At 47.3% G+C, this 26,249-nt stretch overlaps 1 protein-coding gene across 1 annotated transcript in view; it reads left to right on the top strand.

Moving 5' to 3' along the window:
* Window positions 1-3,447: 3,447 nt before the first annotated feature.
* znf827 (zinc finger protein 827) overlaps window positions 3,448-26,249 on the top strand; it is a 64,499-nt gene continuing 41,697 nt past the window's right edge. The window contains exons 1-4 of the mRNA XM_079729830.1: window positions 3,448-3,675; window positions 20,210-21,568; window positions 24,350-24,522; window positions 25,271-25,769. Of these exons, the coding sequence (XP_079585956.1) occupies window positions 3,633-3,675; window positions 20,210-21,568; window positions 24,350-24,522; window positions 25,271-25,769 (2,074 nt within the window). The 5' untranslated portion in view covers window positions 3,448-3,632. The remainder of the gene's footprint in view (window positions 3,676-20,209; window positions 21,569-24,349; window positions 24,523-25,270; window positions 25,770-26,249) is intronic.

Genomic DNA, 26,249 nt, shown 5'->3' with positions numbered 1-26,249 from the left:
TTGATACAGAGGAGGAATATGTCTAGAACCTACCTCTAACACACAACATACAAATGATCAACAATAATAACCCGGCACACCACTACTTTTACAATACAACGTTTGATGAGCCACATCTACCTAAACTCTGATATATACACATGGGTTGCTGATTGGATCCCCGGTTCCTCCTTGCAGAACCTCTAGAGTGTCAAGGCGTCCCCAAGCAAGCGGTCTAACCCTAACTGCTCCTGACAACCTGGCTGTCACCTTACATGGCTGACACAGTCGTTGTGAGTGATTGTGTGTATGAATGGGGGATTGTGAGGCAATAAGTGTGAAGCGCCTTAGTTTGCCGCTGGTCTGAAAAGCTATATATATATAATATATATATAAATACACAGTCCATTGATGAAACCAAGACACAAACAAGGAAAAACCTTTTCCTTGTAAGGACATCAGAAATGGAGAGTGAGAGAGAGAGAGAGAGAGAGAGATGTCAATGATACCAGCTAGTCACTCTACCCTTGAGCAGCAGAGAGTGACCTTAAGGTCCTGCCCTGAACGAGGTCATGTGAGTGTCGTCATGGCTACTATCTAAATTGTCTTGTTGCCAGCATTACCTCAGCTGCCTGGCATTGTTGGCGTCGGAGAACAGAGTGTTCGCTCTCAAATTTACCCACGGACAAACACAGCATATGAATATATTATGGTACCTTGGTTAATGCATGCTGTTGACTGATGGTGGAACTTTCTTTGAAGATAAATTCTACAATATTTGAATATGATATGACTATTTGAACACATGTTTGGAAGTGATCACCCTGTGCAGTAAAACAGCCTAAAATAACATACCTAGCAGTTTTATGGTGAATGACAATTGTTCAGGCATGATACAAGAAATGTTAAGTAGCCCTGGTACGATTCAATCCTTATTAAGATGTTCAGAACAGATAAACTAAAATGGGATTTGGGGTTAATTAGCATATATTCACAGGGGGAGGGTAAGATGCATGACATCTTAAGGATGAATCTGGTTTACAAAACAAACCTGTGCATGAACTTTTTCCAACTTGTTCTGATATGATAGGAATCATACCTAAAAATCTCAAGTCCAAATGCCAAGATACATTCCTAGTTCTCTGGCAAGTAAATCATGTTCGATAAAAAATCCAGCACACACTTATCCACCAGCTCAACCAACCAAAAATTATTTGCAGCAGATATTGACACCGTTGTGATAACTTCTCCGGTAGACAACCCACACTTTATACCCAAAAGTAGAATCAAACTGAACATAACAGAGCGACCGCTTGGTCAGATCACCTGCGTCCTTGCAGTACTCATGTTCATCTGTTGGGGCAGGTGAGATACACAGCTGTCCACACAAGCACGCACACACGGACGCACACATGCATGCACACGCACAAACACAAACACACACATACACACACACGCACGCACAGACGCACACACATGCGCACATGCAAAGACACACATATACAGATAACCACTGGCTAGCAATCACACGCCTAAAACAAAAAAATAAATGTTATTCTTCATTTGTAATCCATCTATTCTATGGAATGACTTTGTGCACATTTTGGACGCATTCTATTGCGTTCTCCCGAACAGATCGTCTGTTCTAAGGCATTGCGATGTACTAATATTCCATCTGATAACACATTCATGATGTACATAATGAATATGGGTGTCCTATAACAGCAGACATCGGACGCTGCTGTGTATCCCTCCTGCTCGTGCATCTATATCCATCTATCTGTCTGTATCTCAGACAGCGTCTGTGACACCCTCCTCCGGACACAGCACACAGCTAATCATCATGTTCCGTTTCTTAATTAGCAGAAATGCAAAGTGTCTTTGTCACCTGTGGACAGCCAAGAGGGCTAATTTGGGCTTTTTTCGCTAATTGCCACGGTAACGAGCCTCCTGTGCCTACACTCGGGTGGGTGGTGGTGGCGCGGAGAGGAGGAGGAGGAGGTGGAGGAGGAGGAGGAGGAGGATGGCAGGAAGAGGACGGTAGGATGAGAGGGACGGGAGGCGCAGCTCTCTTGGTCGTGCGCTGCCGAGGTGTGAAAGAACGCGACAGGGCCAACAGAACACAGCCTGGAGGAGTCTAACAGCAGGAAGCAGGACACAGCCGGAGCTGTGAAACCACCCAGCACCCATCTGAGAGGCTGGGAAACACAAGCAGGGCTCAACACAACACCGGGGACGGAGGGCTGGGATGCTGTGTGTATGGATGGATGCTGTTGGCGGTCCTTTCTCTCTGTTTCACTTAACACACTTTTATATATACAGTTTTAATAGTTTTGTTTTAGTTTTTTTGCATTAGTTGTTGGATCTTGTTGGTGGTTCTTTTTATGTGTACATTTATCGCACGTTTAAACTGTTTATTATATTAGTATTTTTTTGCACATTCTAGATGTTGGAATGTGTTGGTGGTTTTTTTCAGGTTTCATTTAACACACTGTTCTTTTTTTGCATATTCGTATTTAAAATGTCAATCTTGTTTTCTATTTGACTCACAGTGTTTATAGATGTTTGCATATTCTTATTAAAACAAATATGTATCTCTTTTGAATATTTATGTCCTGTACTTATTCTGTAACACGTTTCCCGTCTTAGATTACAACACTTAAAAACAGACTCACCACTTAAACAGCAGCAGGAGAAGTGTTTGTTTGTGTGTGTCCGGTGTGTGTGTGTGTGTGTGTGTGTGTGTGTGTGGTGTGTGTGTGTGTGTTTGTGAGTGTGTGTGTGTGTGTGTGTGTGTGTGTTTGTGAGTGTGTATGTGTGTGTGTGTGTGTGTGTGTGTGTGTGTGTGTGTGTGTGTGTGTGTGTGTGTGTGTGTGTGTGTGTGTGTGTGTGTGTGAAACTGTCAATCTAATATCGTGAATAGTACATTTGATTTGTTCATTCGTTTCATTATTAGTTTTGGTAATAAAAAATAAAAATATATATTCTAACTAAGTATAGTTTATTTTTTAATGAATAGCCATATATATTAATAATCGTGTGAAAAGTGTCTGTTTTAAATAAAAAGCCATATTCACAGAGAAAACATGTAAAAACATAATTATGTACTATTATTAGTATTGTTATTACATGCATTTATATTATTAACTAGAGTATATCTGCGTAATAATATTTATATAGTGCTATTTTAGAAACTCCATCGTAAAAATTGTATTATTTGATGTCTTTTTTATTTTCAGCAATACCCCCGGAAAGCTTGGGGGCACCTTGTACTTACGTTGCTCTCGCGGGCGAGCTCCTAGAAAGAGTGTGCGCGCGCGCAGGCGCGAATGTGTGTGTGTGAGAGTGTGTGAGTGTGTGTGTATGTGCGTGTGTCTGCTCTGCTGTTGCTGCCCTTTGATCCCTGCATTAGTGTTAGTTAGGGGCTCGGAGACACACTTGCACCGAGAGCAGCCATAGTCAAGACACGGCAACAACAACAGCGGCACCTCCTCCGCCTATGTTCCTATTCCCAACAATACACTTTAAACCGAGCAAAGCCAGGTGCACGACCAAGTCCCTGCCATCACTCGCGCCCGTAGTCTCAATGGGAAAAAACCTTTTTTCTTCTTATCCCTAAAACAAGGACGAGAATGTGATAAAAAGGGGGGAAAATGCCAAGGAGGAAGCAGGAGCAGCCCAAGCGCCTGCCTTCACGTAAGTCCTTTACTCTATTTTTGCGATTTTACCGGGTCTTCGTGTGTTTTGCGCAGTAGTTTAGGGTTAAAGAGGTGAAACAGACAAAGACTCGGCGTAGGTTATTTCTCTTTTTTTAGGTCCGAGCGAGGCAGCCATGTTGTTGGCGATCGGTAACGTTAGCTAGCCAGTGAGTGCATAAATGATACGTGGCTTTATTAGAGTATAATCGATTACGGTCCCGTTGCTCTAAAGGTTGCGGTCAGTTGTCATATGTGTCGGTTGTGTGCGTGTGTGAAATAATGGCCAGCGTTTTAGTTGATCTGTCCGCGCAAGCTAGTCGCTTTCGGGGCAGAAGGGGGAGGATCTGAGAATCTGGCCGCAATAAAATGAAGGGTCAGTCGGATCAGACAAGACAGACTTGGGCTCCCCATGCCCCAGTGTTCCTAGTTAGCCGTAGCGTTGTCTTGACGCGGTTGGTAACTTCATTTCCCCGGCGATAAACGTCTTAAACTTTGCCTTACAGTTCACTACCCATCTGCGGTTGTCTATCGTCGACTTTCAAAAAGTCGGAAAAATGTTTAAAGAAACCGTATTTCTCCTCCTCCCAAATGCAGACGGGGTTGTCTGCATGCAGGCTATGTCAAAGCCATGGTCACCTGAAGTTCAAGGTTTTTTCCCTTCCCTTTGCAGCCATTCATTGCAGACAGACTACGATCAATAACGCGGTTAGCCAAATGAAATGGCAGCAATTTATTACACAGTTTCTGTGTAATAAATGTATTACAACACGCCTTAAGCATCGCCTATCGTAATGCACAGTCTGTGAGAGTAACGTCGATTTACCCGTGTGCATTTGACCCTGCGTAGCTTGTATGTTCGTATTGTGCTTTTATCAGTCTTAATAATGACATGGAGTAATAACACGCTGCGGCCGCTAGAGTAGTGCTCAGACATGGGCAGAGATGATGGTTATTAAAGGAATTGGCCGCCTGTGACATTTGTGCTCCTGTGGAACTTTGTACTCAATACATGCATAAGCAAACATCTTAATGAGTGCCGTGGAAATGGAAATGTCATAAATAATTAAGGCGATTAATCTTAAATCAACGACAAAAAACTATGTTTATCACTTGACACATTGTGCATTTCTTAAATGTCACATGTTGGCAGTATTCAGTACAAAATCCACCATGATTAAAAGCCACTTTTGGTTGTCTTTTATCAAAAGCTTCTTCAAGGGATGACACATATTACACTCATGTTGTTTTTTTTACATTAATATTATATGTTGACAGTGCCTTTTTTCCAACAATGAACCGGATAACTTTTATTTTTACATTTGCACATTAACACATATGGACTCTGTGGGTAAAAAAGAAACATTTACCCACCATCAACATTAACATATGTGACAGTAAGGTTTTGACCCACGTTTGAACTTGGAAAATTGCAGCAGTTGGCTAGAAGATAGAAAGGTGGAAGCTGGGTGTGTGTGTGCGTGTGTTTGTGTGTGCGTGTGTGTGTCTGTGTGTGTGTGTGTATGCGCTTGCGCGAGAGAAATAATTTGAAGAGATTTAGGACAGTGCCAGTCCAGTTGATGGAGTATTTAAGACACATGGATTGTAAAGAGCAGGGTCATGATCTAACCCCTGAACTAAGCCTTCATTTACTCTGCATGTTACGATGTTGTAAGTACACTATCTCTCTCTCTCTACACGCACACGCACACACACACACACACACACACACACACACACACACACACACACACATACAGGAGCTTGTTGTTTCCTCGTTGTTGTACACAATACAGCCAAGACCGGCTGTATTGTGGATGAAGGGGTAGTGTTTACACAAGCAACACATAAGTTATCTTCACTTTTCATTGAGGCATGGCAGCAGCAAAGTAAGTAAGTCCGTGGGTAGGTAGGTAGGTAGGTAGGTAGGTAGGTAGGTAGTTGATCTCCAGCCATGTCACGTGTCGAGAATAGTTAGGCTACACAAAAGTCTAATGATCTTTTAGAAAAGTTCTTCACTATCTGGTACATTGTCTTTTTTTCAGTATAATTTAGCTCTATTTGTACGACCATAGGAACGGTAGGATAAGGAAGCTATGTGCTGCCTTATTATGAACTGGACAGCTGCTGACTGCTTAGTACAATGTTTTAACTTCGATATGTGAACAATTATGAGTCTTAAAGAATTTCACATGGAATTTATGATTTTTTACATTCAGGCTTAACCATTTTGACTTTTATTTGGTAATGATTAATAAATAAAAGATACTGTTAGGTTGCTCGCCTCCCAGCAGAAAGCATCTTTGATTCTGAATTCTTGTATGGTAGTAAATGTATGATGAACACTTTACCCGTACTACCTGTTGGCAAACAGAATCCAGCACATAGAGCTTCTCTGGTCGGTATCACTGGATATTCTTTACTTCTTTTTTTGTCATACATTGTGAAAAAAGTAAACACATAAATCCCCATAGGGCTCAGTGTCATTATGATGACCCATCTCTTATTTTTTTTTACTCGGTTGATCCCTCTTGATTCAACCAGCTCACCGAAAAGTATACATTTGCAGTGAGATATGTTTTGAGTTGTTTGTTTGTTTTGTTTATTTTGGTGCCTCTTGTGTCATTTCACTCAATTCACTGCAGGCTTTCATTTTTCATCTGGCAACACCGTCGTGGTGTGCCAGCCAACAAACCCACTATCGGGCCGGAAATCTCTTCTATTTGTGGTGGAAAAGGGCACGATAATACACTGCCTTTAACATAAGAAGTTCTTTATCTTTGTACACACTCAGAGATTGGGCTGTGTAGCCTGGTCTGGGCTGCCCCTGCTTGCTGTCTTGTGTGTGTGTGTGTGTGTGTGTGTGTGTCTGTGTGTCTGTGTGTCTGTGTGTCTGTGTGTGTGTGTTGGTACACAAGCTGGTCACGGAGGTCACAGTACAGTATGGCGCCCTCACTCTGACAAGTAAACATGACCTTTGGCGCCTCAATGAAAACTGCCATTCTTTATGACCTTGCTGTGTATTGTTGTTTGTGTTATCCAGTTGGTTTATTCACAGTAAAACAATTTTTAACCTACTTCAATGGTACATGATATTATTTTGCTTGTACTTTTGTCACAAATAACCCCCACTTGTGGGTTTGGGATGTACGATCCATTTAACTTATTTGTTAACTTGATACTTACTTACCTTAAATTACACCATACGTTAATGTATGATATGCTGAATCAAAGAGAGCAATAGTTTGCCCCACCTTCAAATTGTATTATAGAAGTAAGCTTGAAATAGATTGTCAAGGGGACAATGGGTTGCATGTTTAGAAACAGTACATAGACACAGTACACAAGTATAATACAACACACCAGAAACCTGAAACCATACAGACACATTAAAAAGAGAGGTCCGGACTGATTCGGTGACCGGTTTCAATAATAGTACAATCGAACATCAGGCTTGTGTTGGTAAAGATACTTTTTTTCCTATCCTTTTATCTCTGTTGGGTCATCTGCATTTTAAATGGAGGGATTTGGAGTCTGCTACAGGATTGTGCTCCATCTCACAAGCCAATGGCTGCCTCTGTCTGGGTGGCTCTATACCTTACTGTAATGGTGGGTCACTGGCTCCCTTCCACTTGCTATGATTATAATGACCTTGGCGGGGCTAGGGCCTGAAAACATTGGATTAAGGGGAAAGGAAAATGAGGGGAGGTTTCCATTTCGCTCTTGGCATCAAATTTGTGGGGAATTTCTGCCAAGAATCCCCCACCCCTCAACCTCCCCATCTCCCACTCCCCTCTAGAGTTGATGGGGCTCGGGCACAGGGGCCGCGATGGCCCCAACCGGAGCTCAAGCGAATAATGATACACAGGCTTTTACTCAGAAATGAATTAAAGGGCAAGGAGAATGTGGTGGACGCCTCTTTCATCAGACTGTGATGTCGAAAGCTGTATTCGTCGAACATCCACACCTGCTGGCCAACACCAGAGTTAGCTGTACCATGGGAGACTTGACACACGAGTTGAATGGAGTGTGGATAGTAAGCAGCAGCGGTGCAGGGGTAGATTAAAGAAATGGGATGGCTCAGTTTTAATGGGCCCGCTTTCAAAGAAGTGGCTAAAGTGTCAGCGCTTGGATCAATGCCCATAACTAAATATTACTTTACTTCTCCGGTCAAATAGGTCGAGTTGCAGTAGGCAGCACAGCTGTTGTTGTCTTACTGGTTTGTGGAGCAGTTTACACAAACGTGACTCCAAAACAAACACAGAGTTAACAAAGTCTCATCCGAAATCAGAAATATCGAGATTTGAACTTCTGATGCGAGCCTAATTGTGGTCTTCCAGATAATTGGTATTAAATAACAATTGCCCTTTAATACAATGTAGAGGACTTGTTCTGCCCAATAAGGTCAAAATAAAATGAAATCTGAAAATATCTGAAAATATTGAAATGACAACCAAGTTATGAAATGGAGCAATGTTTTCACAGCTCAGTTTATCACCACTGCTACCCTCTTAAGATTGTAAAATGAAGATTGCCCATAATTAGAGCTAGAGAATTCATTTTACAGCTCTATTGATGTTTGATGGTCCCCTAAAGATAACCAGGTAGGCCTTACCCCTCATGGGTATATGCTAATCAATGCTTTCCTTTATACTAATGTAGCTAATCACACTGCAACATTGGGTATCTGCTCGGTCTTAACTATAATCTTGTAGTGTTACCTGTGCCGGTTAAGTGGCTTAGTCAATGACACCTTGACAGTAATTGTTAAGTAACAAGAGAGCATTATTCATGTGGGCACCGTGCGCTAATTTCTCATGCTCGTCCAGAAATTTTAACCTTACAGTCCCAAATGCTCTTCTCATCCTTCAATCTGGGGAAGACAATATCGCAGTCAATTATGAAAAGCTTTCACCAGGAAATGGAGCGTCCTGTGATCCTATTCAGTACCCTCTATCTTCATTTTATGCAGAACAGCAGTCAGTTTAAACAAAGGGCTTCGCCGTTGATGACTGAAGTCATCATCAACCGTCAAAGTAATTGCATGACTTTATCAAGAAATCCATGTTTTTTTCTTAATCTTTCTTTCTTTTTGACAAAAACAAGTACTTATTTAACTGAATTCATATAAATTCATTTCAGATGTGTTCAATTACTTGTAATGCAGCCATTTTTTTTGAGATTATTTTTATTCCTTATATTCCTGGCTCTTGAGTCGTATACGCAATCTAATTTCATATACAACACAGTTTCGGGCTGCATTTGCATTCAAACTATGTTGATCGGTGCATTCCGAAGTTCTACCACAGCACATCATCCGTATATCTCCCTCGAAAGTGCATTACGCCACAAGATGAAATGTGTACTGGCAGAGCGAGCCAAAGCCAAAAGTTGGGTGACCTTGGACAGGCATTGTTACAGCCTATGGTAGATATAGTTGTGAACGCGGGCTGTTAGTGGGTAGTTACTTCAAGTCATGGCTGACGGGTTCAGAGTTTTAAAATGCATCTTAAACATCCCTGAAGAAACTAACTAAAAACTACATTCTGCTATGCTACATTTGTGAAATCTGGTTCAGTTGGTTAGAGTACACTGCCGTTAAAATAATCTGCTGTTGTAGGTGTCAGTTAGTTTTGCTTATCAATGAATTCCCTATGTTTTGCCATGCAAGGGAAAACAATTATTTATGTTCCTCCAGGAACTGGTACAGTATTGATATGGAAACTTAAACTATTGCAGAGAATCACACAATTATGTTAAGGTATTACATGTATCGTGGAGACAAAAAAGATTCGGTCATGAATATATTCGACATGATCAGCCCTTTCTACTGTCAAAGACGCAATGGCACTGAAGAGCAGTAGCAATCTGAGCTCAAATCTGATTGGCTGGTGGATCCGTGACTAGCGGCAAAAGTTTGACATGGTTTGACAATTGTATTTTAGTTTTGCTCTGACAGCATTCCCTCCCCTCGGTTCTATATCCTGGCTACCGATTTTAAGGACTGGAAAATCGGTTAACAATACAGTTGTCCAGTACCGCAGACTTGCCCCTGGATACCTCCATTACAGTACCTGCCTCGGCTCAATCAGATCCCCCTTCTGTGTGGAATGAGAGTGCCTCAGCCATAGTAACGATTTTCCCTGTGTTGACAAGTCACAACATGGAGATCTACAGCTCACAGAGCAGCCCTTTGGCTACACAGAGCCCTGCTCGCACTGAGTAATAGCAATCTCGCCAGAGTTGCAAGCTTTCTGCTGGCAGCAGTTCATACAGAAAAGCTCACCGGTACAGCTACAAGAGAGAGAGATAGAGATAGAGAGACAAATAGGGAGAGAGAGAGAGACAGAGTGAGAGAGAGAAAGAGAGAGAGAGAGACAGTTGGTTGGTGGTTGCAGTGGAGAAGGAAGGTGGGAGAAATTTGAGAGGAAGAGCTGTTAAGAGCTTTGGGCGGTTTCTCAGTGGTTGTTGTACCACACAAGTACATCCAGGCCCTGCAGGATAGCCCTTTACAGGCATGAGGGATGCAGAGCATGTGAGGGGAGAGGGGAAGGAAAGGAGGAGGGAAAAGGAGGAGGAGGAGGTGGTCTAGGGAGCTGAAGTCGGCCAGTCGTGCCAGACGCCCGTTGTAAACAGGGTTGTGATTTATTGTGGGGCTCTGTCTCGTTTTTTACTCTCAAAGAGATGGAAATTACATTGTTGAGGATTAAAGAACTGCCTTGATTGTCTTAGAAGACATGCCATTGGCTGGGGGGCTGCGAAGCCACACTGGAGCATGGCAGCACGCCAGAATGGTGTAGAAAATCCAGATTGTTATTTTGTAGGTATTTAGTTTAAGGACGTAAAGTTCTTCTCCTTCAGGGCATCTGCTTTTTAGGTTGCTTTGGACGCTGTCCCTTTGTCTCTGTGTCTGAATAGGTAAACACCTTCTCCTATGGATTTCTTTTTTGAAATGGAGCGGTAACGCTGTATAATTCAACAAAGTATGTTGCTAGGGACTTGAAATGGCACCTGGCCAACACGTTGATCCTTGTCGCCCTCACTGAAAGTACTCAGCGTGGCGCAGTGGTACGAGATGACCTCACTTCCTGTGTGGGTAGGAGAGGGTAGGAGAGGGTAGGAGGCTCTTACACAGGCAAGCGCGCACACACATGCGCAAACACACACACACACACCTTCTTTCTCTCGCTCTCTCTCTCTCTCTACTATAAAGCAAAGCCTGAATGTCGTTAGCCTTTGGTGAAGTAGCTAGGCGAACCACTCTTCTGCTGGGCCAGTAGCGTTTTCAGACTGCATGTTCAAGCACTTAGGAGCGCGCACGGGCTAACATGTTTAACTCGCCCCGGACGCCTGGCTATATCTGGCTGCAGCGAGCAGAGCTTTTTGGGCCATGGGATCTCTTTTATGGCCCAGAGAGATTAAAGAGTGCAGGAAGGGTAGGAGTGGCAGACAGGATAGTAAGGTCCGCAAGGCATTGACAGCTCTCCAGGGAAACAATATATCAAGTCTGAGGAGGGAGAGGGAGTGTAAGTGTTTGGCTGCGGTACAAGAAGCCAGACGAGTAAAAAAAACGTTGCGAGATGTGAAGTCATCTTTCTGAAAGCCATTGTCAATGTGTTGGTGGGTTTATTTATGAGCGCAGTAATGCAGATGAGGGTCTGACACCGATTCTGCCGTGGACATTAACGGGGATGGGTGGGGTGCTAGGGGAGGGGGCGCCCATCACCATTTGCACAGTGTTGTCGCTTAAGCATACACAAGTGCATTAAGAGTAAAAATAGAGGCACGCTCCGGTTTCATCCTTTCGTTAAGAAAACAAGGGCATTAGGGCACACTGTATTTGTCCCCTCCTGATGCTAACGACATCCCCCCCGCCCCTCCCACTGGACATTTGGTTGCATATTGTCCCTTTAGCGTAATCAGCCTCCCAGGTTGTTTCAGTCGGAGCTAGCAGCGGGAATACACCAGAGGTGTCAAAACAGTCAGCCAATACCTTCAAAGGTATCGCTCCTCTGGGGAATTAAATGTAGGTGGCACAGCCCCAGATTGTCGTTGCGCTTCCCCTCCCTCCGCAAGGGTTTCGTACGAGGGGTCTTGTTTGTTCAGATTACCGCCACATTAATCCCTGGTTCTCCACAGGGGAGTGGTCAGCAGCAGATGTGTCTGCCCATCCGTCAGAATATTTTCTAGATTAGCCCAAATCCTCCGTTTAACAAGAACCAACGCTCATTTGTCCCTCGCAGCTAGGCATGTGCCACCACTACTCCCCCGACTCCTCCCCTTTTCCCTCCTCGAACCAACCGCTGCGACGAGCCGTGCCACGCCGCACGTCTCTTCTCGAACCCGCCGCTGTAATTGTTTGGGAAGGGAATTGTTGTGTTTGATTTGACTGTAGCAAGCAGCCACTTTTCCAGTTTCAGCGGTCTGACCCGGCTGTACCTCGCAGCTTGGAATGAGTTCATCGGCAGAGTGGAGCGGGGAGCCTGACACCGCGCCTCCACCTACCCGTGTGGCTTTAAGTGATGGTTGTCAAGGCAATCATTATGCTACAGCACAGTCTCGCAGGGTGAAAGATGACTTTGAATGCGACAGCCTTGGGTCATAACCTGGTTATGGCAGGACAGAGAAAGCCCACGACGGTGTCTGCTTGAAGCACACAAGACCGCACGCTGGTGCCGCACTGGCGTACACCTACGCGGCGTGTTCCAGCGGGTTTTCATATCGATTCCAGGTCACGATCGGGGGTGTGTGGCAGTGGCGGCGTTGCAGGGCCCACTGCATGTCTCTTTGATATCAAATTGGAGAAGGACAGCAGGTATTGGTGTAACGGAGAGGGGAGCGGCTTGGGGCTGAACAATGCTTCTCATTCCCATCAGCTGCCCTGGCCAGCGTTTAACATGGAGATTGGAAACGGAATAAGCTCCCCTCCCTCCCTCCCTCCCTCCCTCCCTGTCCTCCCTGGACCTGCATGTAAATGAGGTTAGCGGTTAGCATTTCCTGCTGTGCCATGGCAATTCTCTCTCTCTCTCTCTCTCTCTCTCTCTCTCTCTGTTTCTCTTCCCTCTCTCTGCCCCCCTCTCTCACTCTCTCTCTCTGCCCCATTCCCCCTGCCTCTCTCTTCCCATCGCTCTTTCTTTCTTGCTCTGCCTTCTCTTTCTCTGCCTCTCTCTCTGCCCTCTATCTCCCTGCCTCCCCCCCCCCTGTCCCTACCCATCCCTCCCTCCCGTCCCTCTTTCCTATCTTTTCATAATGGCCCCAGCCTGTTCCTGTTCCTCTCCTTGGGAAGGCACCAGGACCAATCCTGATTAGTGTCCCTGTCCTAAGTGACAGGCTAAACCCAAGCACCACCGCCCTGGGTACTTCTGCCAAACTGCCATCCACCCAATACTACCATGAAAAAAGCCACCCCCATCCATGTCCCCTTTTCCCCAATTCTCAAGATTAGCTTTAGCTCCTGGCTCACGTCGTTCCTCTCCTACTCTCCTTCCTTCATCCTGGCCAAGTATATCCAACACGCGGACGACTCTATTCTTCATGCATATCTCCACCGGTGTTATTTCTTTAATAGACATCACTGTCAAAAATGTCTCGCTCACAATTCAATGGCTTTGTCTCCCCTTCCAAATGATGCCTTCTCATTGTGCATCCCTAGCTCCTTAGCTTCCTCTGTAAGTTCTTGACTGTCCCCTTTGTCCGCTTGAATGATTTGCAAACAATACAGTAGCCCCAGACACATTGTTCTCCTACAGGGAGCCTCCTCTCTCTAAGAGTCAATCACTTCTACAAACATCTTCAGTGAGAAAACAAACACACAGCGCAGCCGAGCCAACGATGACCTGTTCTTTTAGTACTCATTTTCTAAAGCAGCTCTCTTTTGGATTTCAGGGTAATAGATGTGACGGCCAGGAATTGATGCGTTTGGCACCCTGACATTTCTTGTTTTGAAATAATGCGTGCACGCTAGTTAGACTCATTTGTATTAGTGAAACTAGTAGGAAAAAGGGTTGAAAAAAGAGACGAAACAAACATTAAAAACGTCGAACACACCACTGCTCTGCCTGCAGCAGTTTTGGCTTTGACGATACAGCAAAGATTATGAGCACGCTGTTTTTTTTTCCCTCTTTTTTTAAATCAGAGAAACTAAAATTGGAAGGGAAAAATAAACCAAGGGTTAAAGGGCGCTCCATCTGCGATGAGGAATTTCAGAGGTCTGGGGTTCTGAGTCGTCTCATTCTCTTCCAAGAACACTTCTCCTTCCTTTTTCACCTCTGGCACGCCGCCCAAAATACCCACAAACCACGGAGGCCAAGGCCGGAAAGACACAGATGGTAATTTACACTACATTTCAATACTAACTCACCCTCTCTCGCTCTCTCTCCCTCTTTCCCTTTCTATATCTCTCTCCTTCACTCTCTTTCTTTCTGAAATTAGAAATGGCGGGAAGGTAGGAGGAGCGAAGTTCAACTAATAAAATGGTGGACAAAAGCTGTAACAACTATTTATTAATGCATTCACATTTAAATGGTTATTGATCTTTTGGAGGATGGCTGAAATCAATGGCAGACTGCAAACGCCATGTTGAGGTTGCAGCACACACAAATCTCCCTCCACTTTATGAGGGGGAAGGGGGGAAGTGGTGGCCTTCAAAATATACCAAAGTGTTTTCCCTTCTTTCCCTGTAGCACCTCCTTCTGGCTCCTCTAGTTCCCTGTGACCATCAGAAACCACAGTTCAAGTACAATGCACCAATGGAAGAGGGTGAGGTTACCTTGTAGAAAAGGGCAATGGAGCCGATGGAAATCAGAGGGGGCCTTTTTAGAACAGGAGAGACCACCTATACGCAACAGAATTACTGGGTACAGAATTACATGCATAACATACAGTGGTTTTCCTGCATTGAAATCCCTCAGGTGGGCTGCCTCTGGGTTTTCTCAATCCACCCGGTAAGGAAGGCTGCGTATTTAGTACGGCGATACGTTCATACCGACAGTAAGTGGTGTACCTCTAGGAATGGCACCTGTTTTAATCAAAGAATACATTTGAAACCTCAAGCTGGAGATTGACCAAAAGTTGCATACTTCTATGTTGTTTAGCACTCATCAACACACCAAAAAACATGAGAGTTTGTATTCGTCACTTGGTCGGGCGGCTACCCTGTTTGAATATTAATATGGTTTTCAGTAGTCAGTCAAGTGATACAGGATGCGGGTCTCAGGAAGTCACATGTTATTGCATTGAAAGCAGCCAACTGAAACCATCAACGTTTTTTGCATTTGTCTCGTTAACTTGTATGACGACAGGTTGAAAATGTTTTCCGTGCATCGAGTCTATAGTTGGCCGACTAGATATATAACTACAAGGCAATCAATTAACTTATGAATGCTCCCAACCCTTTAAGTTAATATACCATATTGAAGAAATATGATAGCGAAGCAGGCTGAAAAAATTGATAAAAAAACGTTTTATAATATATATGGCAACATTGTTCAAACTGGGTCTTAAATATGATATGTAATGTACTTATATATAAGTAATTTAAATATAAGAAGGAAACGGGGGGGGGGGGGTGAGGAAAACATTTCACACTCCCTTTGAACCAGAGGCAATTTGAAAGGGTGAACCTTACATTCTAGGTGGTTCTGCCACGTCCATTAGGGTTATATTTAGCAGATTTTCTCATCTCCCGTTGTATCGGTAAGAAAAGCGGCGTGAGTGTGAAGGTGAAGAAGAAGAAGAGGAATAGAAAGAGGGAGAGAGAAGTGAGGGATCACTAAGAGGAAGAGGAGAAAGGGAGAGGCATGTTGGGAGGGGGGGGAGAGAGGAGATCCTAAGCCAAGGTGTCCCAATTAATGGAATTACCTTCCTTCTAGGGGGAACTGTTAGTCTTTTTTTTTTTTTTTAGAGACGCAAGTCCGCTACTGGAGCGCCTCTCCCACCATATTGTCCGCTGAGCGCTAATAAGGCAGCCCATGACCGCTGGGCGCGCTCATTAGCATAGCCCGCGGCCGTGGCAACCCCCGCCAGGGCCCAGCCGGACACTTAATTACCGCCGCAGTTCCTTCGCCGCGGCGTTCTGCACTCAAAGTCCTCCCTATCTGCCCTGCACCAACCCCTGAGGCCTCCGTGGCTTCTGCCTCCGCCGCTCGGTTGCTCTGCTCTTAAATGTTTTGACAGGTTTGTGTGGCTTGGCAGGGCTGTCCGCAACTGCTTGGGTGATTCCCCTCCCTGTGACGGCCCCTACCGTCTCTTCTTCTCTAACTGTCGTGGCGTCTGGTACATTTTCTTTTTAAGTTGCTGCTCTTTTGACTATGTGAGCTGATATGGCGGTCTCTCTCTCTCTCTCTGCCTCTGCCTCTGCCTCTGGCTCTGTCTCTGTCTCTGTCTCTGTGTCTCTCTCTCTGTCTCTGTCTCTCTCTCTCTCTCTCTCTCTCTCTTTGTCTTTCTCTCTCTCTCTCTCTCTCTCTCTCTCTCTCTCTCTCTCTGATGTATTGATGCTTACTCCCATGCAGACTCAATCGACTAATGCAGACCCTCCTCCTTCCCCCGCCCCGGTTCTCATCTGTCGTGTCCTGTCCAAACCCAAGCTCCCCCTCCCTTCTCGTTCTCCGTCTTCCCTCTCCCTCTTTTTTGCTCCCTCCCTCCCTCTATCTGCTCTGTTCAGGTCCAGGGGTCATTGGGGGCAATTTTCACGCGTGGCTAAGTCACCGAAAAGCTGTGTGTGTGTGTGTGTGTATGTGTGTGACCATGTCGGTCGGGTAGCCCTCACGCCAGTCTTGTGATGGGTGACCTGCGCACCAACCTCTACTCTAGTCCCAGGCTTCTCTCTCCCTCCCGCTCTCCCTCCCTACTACTTACACTAGCCCCCCATCCCCCCCCTCTCCCGGCCGGGACCACCGCGTGACAGAAATCTGGCTGACCTCAACACCGGACCCAACAAAACGCTCACATGTTTGTGCCGGACCCTGCATGAGGATGAGCGCAGCCTCCACAGGCACAAGCACACACACGCACGCACACACGCACGCGCGCGCACACACGCACACGCACTTAGCACGCACACACACACACACACACACACACACACACACACACACACTAATAGAAACACACACATGCACGTAGACGCGCCATGGGCCCGAGAGAAGCCATGGCCAAAACTGCCCAACTGCCAAATATACCGATGTCGACAGTGAGTCCACCGAAATACTGTTGACAGCCCGCTGCGTGACGAAACGATCGGAGGAACACGCTACCTGTAACGCCCATCTGCTTTTTTTCGCAAAAACGTCTGCTCTCGTTTCGAAACGGGACCGTTACGATGACTTAACAGGCTCGCACCCGGAATTTCAGCTTCCCTGTCGCTTCATAGTTGACGCTTTGTGCTGGTACACACGCCACGCCACGCTCCCAGCAGGCTGCCACGCCAGGCGGCGCCCAACCCGCTCCGAGATCCTTCAGATTGCTTTGGACTTCCCTCTTTCTAATCGGCGTTCTCCATTTTCTCTCCCCCATGCATTCTCTTTGTCTCCAATGCAGTGGCGGTGAATGCATTGCCGTGTGTGTGGGTTGGTGTGTGTGTGTGTGTGTGTGTGTGTGTGTGTGTGTGTGTGTGTGTGGCCCAGAGAAGCCCCTGTCGCTGCACCACTGAATCACCCGCGTGTGTGTGTGTGAGTGATAACGGATCCCGACTGCGGAACACCCCGCAGCTGTTTGTCTCAACATGCAAGTCATCCCCGCCATTACACCGCTAAATGGTTCCCTTTCAGTGGCAGACGCTCGCTGCCTCTGCCCCTATCTGCCTGCCTCCATCACTGGGGGGTAGGGGGGGGGGGGGTGGCGCGACTGGAAGGGTAGTGGTGGTGGGGGCTGCAGTCACTGTCGCCTAGCCAGCCTCTGCCACACTGGAGGCAATGCAAGCCCTATGTGTGTCAAAGGAAGAAGGCTGTGTGTGTGAGTTGTGACTGTGTGTGTGTGTGTGCATGTCTTTTCGCATGTGCGGAGGGGGATTTGGGCTTTAGATTGCTTTTAAGCACATTCTTGGCTGGGTATATTTAGTGGAAGGCGTGTGTGTGTGTGTGTTTCGGCCTGTGCGTATAGAGGGCACACAGTAGTTGCCAGCAGGGGCGTCGGGACGGACAAAGCCCTGGGGTGGGAGGACGGGGTCGGGGGATGGTTGGTGGGGGGGTCCGGCCAGAGACCGTGACCTTGGGAAATGTCATCCCGCCTACGGGGCCAGCCGGCCTGTGTCACACCAAAAAACGCGGCAGCGGGGGCACATCAGTGCACCGTAGCATTCCGCGAGCAGCCTAGCGGTGTAGTGTTGCGTTCAGCTGCTTCTCCCCAAGCGCGCACCCTCACCAACGCCAACCCTCCCCGCCACCACCCCCACCCCAAACCTTCCACTCCCCCCCTTCTGAGGTTTGAACACGTGAACCCAGAAAGCAAGAGAGAGTTCAGCCTCCGAGCTGAGACCTTGGGTCAGCAATCTAGCCATTTCCCTCTAACCACATTACTGCTATTAGCGGATCTGGCTGTTTTTCACATGTCACATGGAAGTGGGTCAAGCACTGAATGACTCACGCTTTTCTTCTCTTCCATTCTCTCTCTCTCTCTCTCTCTCTCTCTCTCTCTCTCTTTCTCTCTCACTCACTCACTCTCTCTCTCTCTCTCTCTCTCTCTCCCTCTCTCTCTCTCTGTCTCTCGCTCACTCTCTCTGCTGTTTTTTTTACCATGTGCAGGTAGTAAACTGCTTTAAGGAGCATGGTTAATTGCTGTGTCAAAATCAGCCCAATTATGTCGGTTTTTCACTTACCCCTAATGGCAAGTCTCAGGAACTGAGAATGGCAACTCCTAGTGTGTACAAGCGTGTGTATTAGTGTGAAAAGTGCTTTTGTGTCCATACACACACGTGGGAACTGAGTGTGTGAGTTATACAAGCGTGTGTATCAGAGTGCGAACTATGTGTGTGTGTGTGTGTGTGTGTGTGTGTGTGTGTGTGTGTGTGTGTGTGTGTGTGTGTGTGTGTGTGTTAATCATATACACGTGCGTGACCTGTGTGTGTGTTTGAGTGAGTGTGTGGGTTACAAGCGCTGCAGTGCACAGATGAGTGTGTGCAAGTGCGGTCGACGCCAATGAGTGATCGCGGCGGTGACGGAGGCTAAGGTTGTTGACGGTGTGTGTATGTGTGTGTGGAGGCCCTGTTTGATATCTTTCGCAGCAAGGGAGCAGAGGTCCTGGGGGCCCGTGGCTGTAGTCACCGCTTGGGCCGAGGTCAGCCACGCAGGCCAGATGTGAGCCAACTCTAATGATCCAGACTGGTCCTTGGTTCTAGAGTTGCTTGGCAACAGCGCTGCCTTTGCTTGTAAACACAGAGCGGCCCACCGGGCTTCTGTAGGGGTCACGGGGGCGAGCGAGCCTTGTGGCGTGAGTGTGATATGGAGAGTCGGATAGGGAGAGAGGGAGACATTTCTATGATTTATTTCATTACTTAACGGTTTGGAAGCGGTTTCGAGTTCCTTAGTTGTTCTCCAGTGCGTATGTGTATAATTGATTTGTTAAGGTTGTGTACAGTAACCCAGAGATGAGGCGGAAAACAGAGTTTTTTTGACATATTCTTTTCACCAAAGCTCACTGCAGCTTTTGACATATTTTCATGGATTTTTTTTTTTCTAAATATGTATCAGGAATATTCACTTTTCTTTGTTCGCCCTTGTCTGGCAAGCTGTAATGTTTTTCTTATGAATATTGATACATGAAGTGTATATTAATGACCCTCGCTGACCTTAACCCTATCCTTATTGGCTCCCTGGTGGTATCTGCAGGCTCATGAATATTAATCTAGTTCTGTAACCTCCATTACCCTAATCTTTGCTGTCTAGCCTCCCAGAAGGACCCGTTGCCATGGCAACCACATTACTAGGCTCCTCTAGATGGAGGGTGGGAATTATATGGTTAAAATGGACACACGCACACATGCACGCACACCCAAAAAAAATCCCTCCACCACGTCGTTTGAGTCTTTTGAAGGAGGAGGGAGAAAAACACAAAATATATACGAGGATGTGGAATTTGTATTGCGTGTACGTTTTTAAGTTACGTTTTATTATCGCTACGGCGATAGCTGGAGTGTATTGGACCACTTTAAATGGGCCATTTCAGTGGCTCTTTACTGGTAATTGAGTGAGGGTAAAGAAGTGCCTTCGTTAGTTCTAGTCTCTTGCCCATACTACAAGTGACAATGGGGGAAGAAATACAAATCTGTCGGAATTGTATTGGTGCCCTGATCATTACACATAGCACAGCTGTATGCTGGATGTTAGCCCCAGGCTAAACAGCCATCCTTTCCCCAACCAGTTCCAGATAAGTGCCTGATGTTTGTAATAAAGAACCGAGGCGCTCTGGCTGGAAGTGTAAGCCTTGTATATTTGATGCACGTATAACAGCAGGGTTTATTATATACAACCTCACCTTCCACATCAATCCGTTGTGTGCGAACCTGTTGCCCTGACTAAAAAGTGTCCCTTCTCTCCTCCTAGATGTGGACAGCAATGAGGACGGCGGGCCCGACGGCAGTCCCCTAAAAGAGGAGAGCTGGTTCGGCAACGCCTCCGACACGCGCTCCGAGTCGTCGTCCTACGGGGACGGCCAGGAAGAGCTCCTCCTACCGCACGGCTCCTCCCCTGACGACCGGCCAGGGGCCGTCGCCAGCGGCGACCATGACACCTCGGGGGGCGAGAGCTCTTCGCTTGGCTGCCCCACGCCCGTCCACCGCGCCTCCCTGGAGTTCCTGGGGCTGGACGGAGGGGCCTTCTCGGCCCAGGACACCCTGTCCTCGGTGGTGTCCTCTCTGTATGGCGAGAGCGCGTCCCAGGCACTGGGGAAACCCCTCAGCAGCAACCTGCGCCGCCTGCTGGAGGCTGGCTCTCTCAAGCTCGACGGCGAGCTGCTGTGTCGCTCGGCGAGGGGCGGGGCCGGGGGGGACTCCCCTCCCATCGGCCTGGTCCCGCCCCTCACCCTCTCGCCGTCCTCCCACCATGCCCAGCAGCTCAGCGCCCTCGCCCGGAAACTAGCCGGCGCCGGAGGAAACGACAACAACAACCACCACCACCGACACCACCACCACCACCACCACGGCAGCTCAGCCTCGGGGTCCCCCGCCTCCCTGGCCGCCTCCATCAAGCAAGAGCCCCTGGACCCCTTCTCCTCAGTCACCCCCAGCAACGGCAGCGGTGGCGGCGGAGGGGGCTTCGTATGGGCGGGGGTGGCGGACAAGTGGCCCCCGGCGGGCTGCTCGGCTCCAGGGGGCTCCAGTCTGTCCCCGGACTCGGCCATCCAGAAGCTGAAGGCGGCGGCCAACGCCGTGCTGCAGGACAAGAACGCCTCGCTGTCCTCCTCCTCCTCCTCCTCTTCTACCTCGGCCTCGTCCGCCGTGGCCAGCCTCGGGGGAGGAGGGGCGGGGGGCCGCGGGGAGGACGTGGTGCGCTTCGACGCCTTCACCTCGCCCTTCAGCCCGCAGTCGGCCAGCTCCACCCTGGCGGCCCTCTCCAAGAAGGTGAGCGAGCGGAGCCACGCGTCGTCGACGGGCGGCGGCGGCGGCGGCGGCGCCGTCAGCGCTGGCGCCGACCACCAGACGTCGGCCAGCTCTTTCCTGTCGCTGGTCTCCATGACGTCCTCGGCTGCCTTGCTCAAGGAGGTGGCGGCCAGGGCCGCCGGCAACCTCCTGGCCGAGAAGAAGGAAGGGTCCCCAGTGCCGAGCGCGGGGCTGCTCCAAGAGGATGTGAAGCCCCTGCTAGACAGGAACCAGAAGCCCCCCACGCCCTCAACACCCACCCAGGGCCTCGATCTGCTGCTGCCCTTCACACCCAAGGGGAGAGGCAAATCCAGCAGCCAAGCAGGTAACCTGACTCACCTCAATGGCCGCGGATGCTATCTTAGCATCCACTAGCTATCGTTAATGCTTTGCCAGACAATGAAAATGGAATTCGCGCACACTTTTTAACCTAATTATATCATGCAATATTTCCCACCCCTGATCTATGAAGTCTTGTCACTTTTGCATTTCAGGATAAAGTTAAATATCACGGAAGTAGCATGCACTTGGGGTATCAAATATTATAATATATTATTATTATAATACGTTATTATATTAGTGTGAAGGATGTTTAATACATCGTTAATTGTTCGCTAAGGTCTTGAGAAGGTCATTATGAGCATATGCATTAAAAAGGTTCGAGAGCATTCCACATTTTATTTCCACGCTTTCCTTTCCTTGAGATTTCTCTTTATTGCGCTCCAACTTCCTTTCCTTTCAATCCTAATGGTATTTATACTGGCTGATCATGAGATCATCTGTGCTTTAATATCGAAAAAAAGAGATAGAAATGTGTTTTATTGAGGAAACACTGCTATCTCACAGTGACATGTTTATCTCTATAATGTAATGGCTTTGATGTCACCTCAAAGTGGCGGAGATGGTGAACACTACAGTGTTGGAGGAACTGTCAGAGTGAGCGAAACGCGGGGGGGGGTGGAAAGAGAGAGTTTGAGAGAGAGGGAGTGGGTGAGGGAGAGGGTGAGACAGGGAGTCTGGAAAGAGAATCTGCAGGCTCCATGGGGGGTTCTCTGACTGAGACCTCACTCCCATCCCAGACCAGCTCATTTGTGCCTGGATGTGAGCCCTTTCCAAAAGAGGGGCCGTCAGTGTGAGCGTGACACAGCAGGGGGGGAGTGCAGGACTCCATATCCATCTCCACAGACTCCTCCTCCTCCTACTCTTCCTCCTCTTCCTACTCCTCCTCCTCCTCCTACTGGCTCTAGCCCCGATTGGCCGGAGATCAGGCCAAGTACACCACCATCAGACTTTCCACTGACTAGATACACACACACACACACACACACACACACACACACACACGTGCACAGTCTCACACATCTCCATGCACGTGCTCACAGACGATTCACACTTTCTTTCTTTCTTTCATGTCTTTCTCTGTCTGCCTCACATATGAGCATGCGGTACATCTAGTGTGCATTCAGAACACACACACGCACACACTTATACAACTCTATAGAGGCCTCTCTTGCAGAGAGATAAAGAGGGTGGATGAGAGAGGAGGGGGGTCTAAATAAGCAGGCTTTAGAGAGAGCAGAATGTTTTCAGGAAGATGGATGGCCACTTTTGAGGGATTGTGTCGTAACCCCGCCAAATCTAAAATGGCTGGATCAAATTGACTTCAGACAGATGAGGCAATCGATGTAATATTCTGTGATCTGCATGCTAAAAAGGGGGTCCGCGCTAACCTGGCAACCGTCAAGGTCGGGCGCCGCTGTAAAAACGCAGGTAGTTGTGTGTGTGTGTGTGTGTGTGTGTGTGTGTGTGTGTGTGTGTGTGAATGTGCACGCGTGCGTGTGTGAGGCAGACTGAAGAAAGCGTGACCTTGATTATTGACTGTCATGTCTTGTTTTATAGTGGTCTCTCCCTGCAGCCCCTCTGTAAAACTGTTTTACACTGGAAGGGGGTGCACTTTGCATATATATACATCTATATACGTGAAGTGTGCTCCGTGTCTCTTCAGAACAAAATGAAGACATTGGAAAAAAAAAGGACAGTTATGTTGCCCGTCGTAAACGCCAAGCAGCTTCTCCCCCTCCCTTCATGTCACCTCTTCATCGGGCTCCTTTTTTTTAATGGCGTCCATCTTCACTCATCTTCATCAAGGAGCGCGAAGGCTAGCTTAGCGCGACGCTCCCCTATACACTCTGAGAGGCTGGGCCGCAGATGGCAGTTTATTGTTGCAAATAGGCAGTCTCGAGGTTTTACACCTCAGGTCAACGAATGGCTGAGTGCAGTAATTTCACCAAACACTGATTACCAGATGTTTTTCAAGGAACGCCACTGGAATACTTGATGAAGCTTATTCTGACGGGCCCTTGTAGAATTTGTAATGCAATCATGCCTCTTTCTAATAAGACCAATTAAACGGTAATAGATGCCGGATATGAAGCCAACAACAATAATCGAGATACTAAAGCCCGCACAGGTTTTTATTTCCATCGCTCCGTTGGCTTCTGGCTGGCGTTCTTTTGCTGCATCGCACACTTAAAAACCAGCCCATACCCCTTAGAGTCTAAGGGGGGTTTCCGTCTAAGGGTTTTTTTTTGTCGAAGGCTTAAACAGACCTATAGACCTAGGCCTTTAGGAATCACAGAATGTTTTTCAGAGAAAGATGATGGAGTCCTGTATTGGTTATATATATGTTATATATATACAGTTAAATATATTCTCCAAGTGTTCGGGCATCATGTCACCCAGGGGTTCACAAACTTTTGCCTGCCATGCTATTTACTCCTGGTCTAGGACCCACTAAAATGTTTTTGTTGTAGAATAAGCTACACCCACGCCATTACCATGTCAAAAATGTTTGCTTGTTTGCATCAATCCAAATTCTTAAATTTTCAGTCTTCAAACATACTGATGATCATTGAACAGAAAAAGCATGTAGGCATGCACATATAACAACAATATTTGCATTGTTCCAACCCATCTCTCCAACTTTATAGTTTATAATGTCCCACTTGGTCCCCTGATGGGATCCACTTATGTGCTCTGAGCCTCTGTATGACAACCACCGATTTAAACAACTCAACTAATCCCCTCATGTGGATGTCTCTTTCAGGGTCACCGGAGGATGGCGGCAAGCCGTTCCAATGTCCTGTGTGCGGGCTGGTCATCAAGCGCAAGAGCTACTGGAAGAGACACATGGTAATTCACACAGGCTTGAAAAGCCACCAGTGTCCACTGTGTCCCTTCCGCTGTGCTCGCAAAGACAATCTCAAGTCTCACATGAAGGTGAGATGGTCGTTCTTCTTCTTCCTCTCTGCTACTCTGACCTTTCATCTCCACGCGTCTGTACACACACACACACACACCAACGCCCTCAGGAACCATTCATAAAAATGACATGGCTTCACTTCATGTATACTATTTACTGTTATTATTTAGTCATTTAACAGGTGCTGTACTCTAAAGCCACTTACAGAAAATGTATTTTTGGACATAGCTCATTAATTAGCAGCTAGAGGTTAAGCACCTTGCTCACTAGACCGCAGACATGGGTTCGAACCCGGAGCCTTGTGTCTTGGAGCCAAATTCCCTAACCAGGAGACGTATATAGCATAATATACCATATAAAGACATTAAAATCTAGGCTAGAATGATGTAACTGCTTGCCATAATATATGGCAATCCGTTCACCGTGTCGGAGTATAATAAACACAGATGCACTTCAACAGCATTAATACTGGGTCTGTCTCAGCCACGTCTGCCAGAGTAACAGCATGGGTAATATGTTTAATTCAACAGTCTAGACGAACTACACCACCGCCAAACGTCAGCGAGCCTTAATTACGCTTACAAGCTTACACCTGCATTTACCCTACACCCGCATTTACTCTGCCCCAACACGGCACACCTCTGCCTCGAAGGCCCCAAAGAAAACACCATGATCCCTTCTCGTTTGTACCGTGTAATCACCCTAACCCCCAAAAAGAAACACAAGCTCTTCCCACCGCCTCAACCAAAACCTGCCCCTTCTCAGGTCCATCAGCACCAAGACCGCGGCGAGACGTTCCAGTGTGAACTCTGCCCCTTCACCTCCTCGCGCCACTTCAGCCTGAAGCTCCACATGCGCTGCCACCAGCACTTCCCCCGCTCGGACCTCAAGGTCAAGGAGGAGGTGACCACGGACACGGAGGGCGAGGGCTCCCTGATGGGGGACAGCATGGCTGACATGCAGGCCTCCTCCCCGTTGCTGTCGGCGACGGGGGACGGGAGGCCGCAGACGTCGCCGTGCGTGGACGCCTCCACGAACCACGTGCACATCAAGGAGGAGCCTCAGGAAAGAGACCTGTCTGTGCTTTCTCCCTTCACCATGTGCAACAAGGAGCTCCCGGCCGGGCTTGGCATGGCCAACTCCTTGGACCTCTCGGGGGTGGGGGCGGGGATGAGGTCCAGTCCGGGGGGCCCGGCCACGCCCTCGCTTTTCAGCGGGGACATCAGCAGCAAGACGGCCACGGACCTGCTTATGAAGCTATCAGGTAAAAACAAATGTTCATGACATCTTTTGAATCCTGTTTGTATCGACAAATCAGAGCCGTAAAAAGAAAAGCTTTCATCTGTTGTCAATGTCAGCGCGGCTTAGCTTGTACAATTCTGGAAAAAGAAAGTCAATTGTTTTGGCGTTTGCATAAGAAAAACACAAAATACGACAATATTGCCACAAACTCGCTCACTTTTAGTCTATTGTAACTGGTATGTTGTTGAACAGAACATGATTATTGACTCTACTTAAAGTGCAAATGTTGAGTGCATGTTTTGCAAATAGTTTCTCTTTTATAGAGCAGTTAATTACAAATGTGGTTTGAACATTCAAGAAAATAGCCCTTGATCATTTTAGTCCTCTGATGCTACCTATACAAATATTCCAATTGAGTGTTCTACAAACGGTACAATGATCTTGCTTTGACCAAATCCCTCTCTTCCACCTTGCAAGAGAGGCCTTAGCAAGAATATGAACC

This window comes from Pollachius pollachius (assembly GCF_949987615.1).
Source record: "Pollachius pollachius genome assembly, chromosome: 2".
Classification (NCBI taxonomy): domain Eukaryota; kingdom Metazoa; phylum Chordata; class Actinopteri; order Gadiformes; family Gadidae; genus Pollachius; species Pollachius pollachius.
Note: the sequence above shows the minus strand (reverse complement) of the source record. Positions and strands in the feature narration are given on the sequence as shown.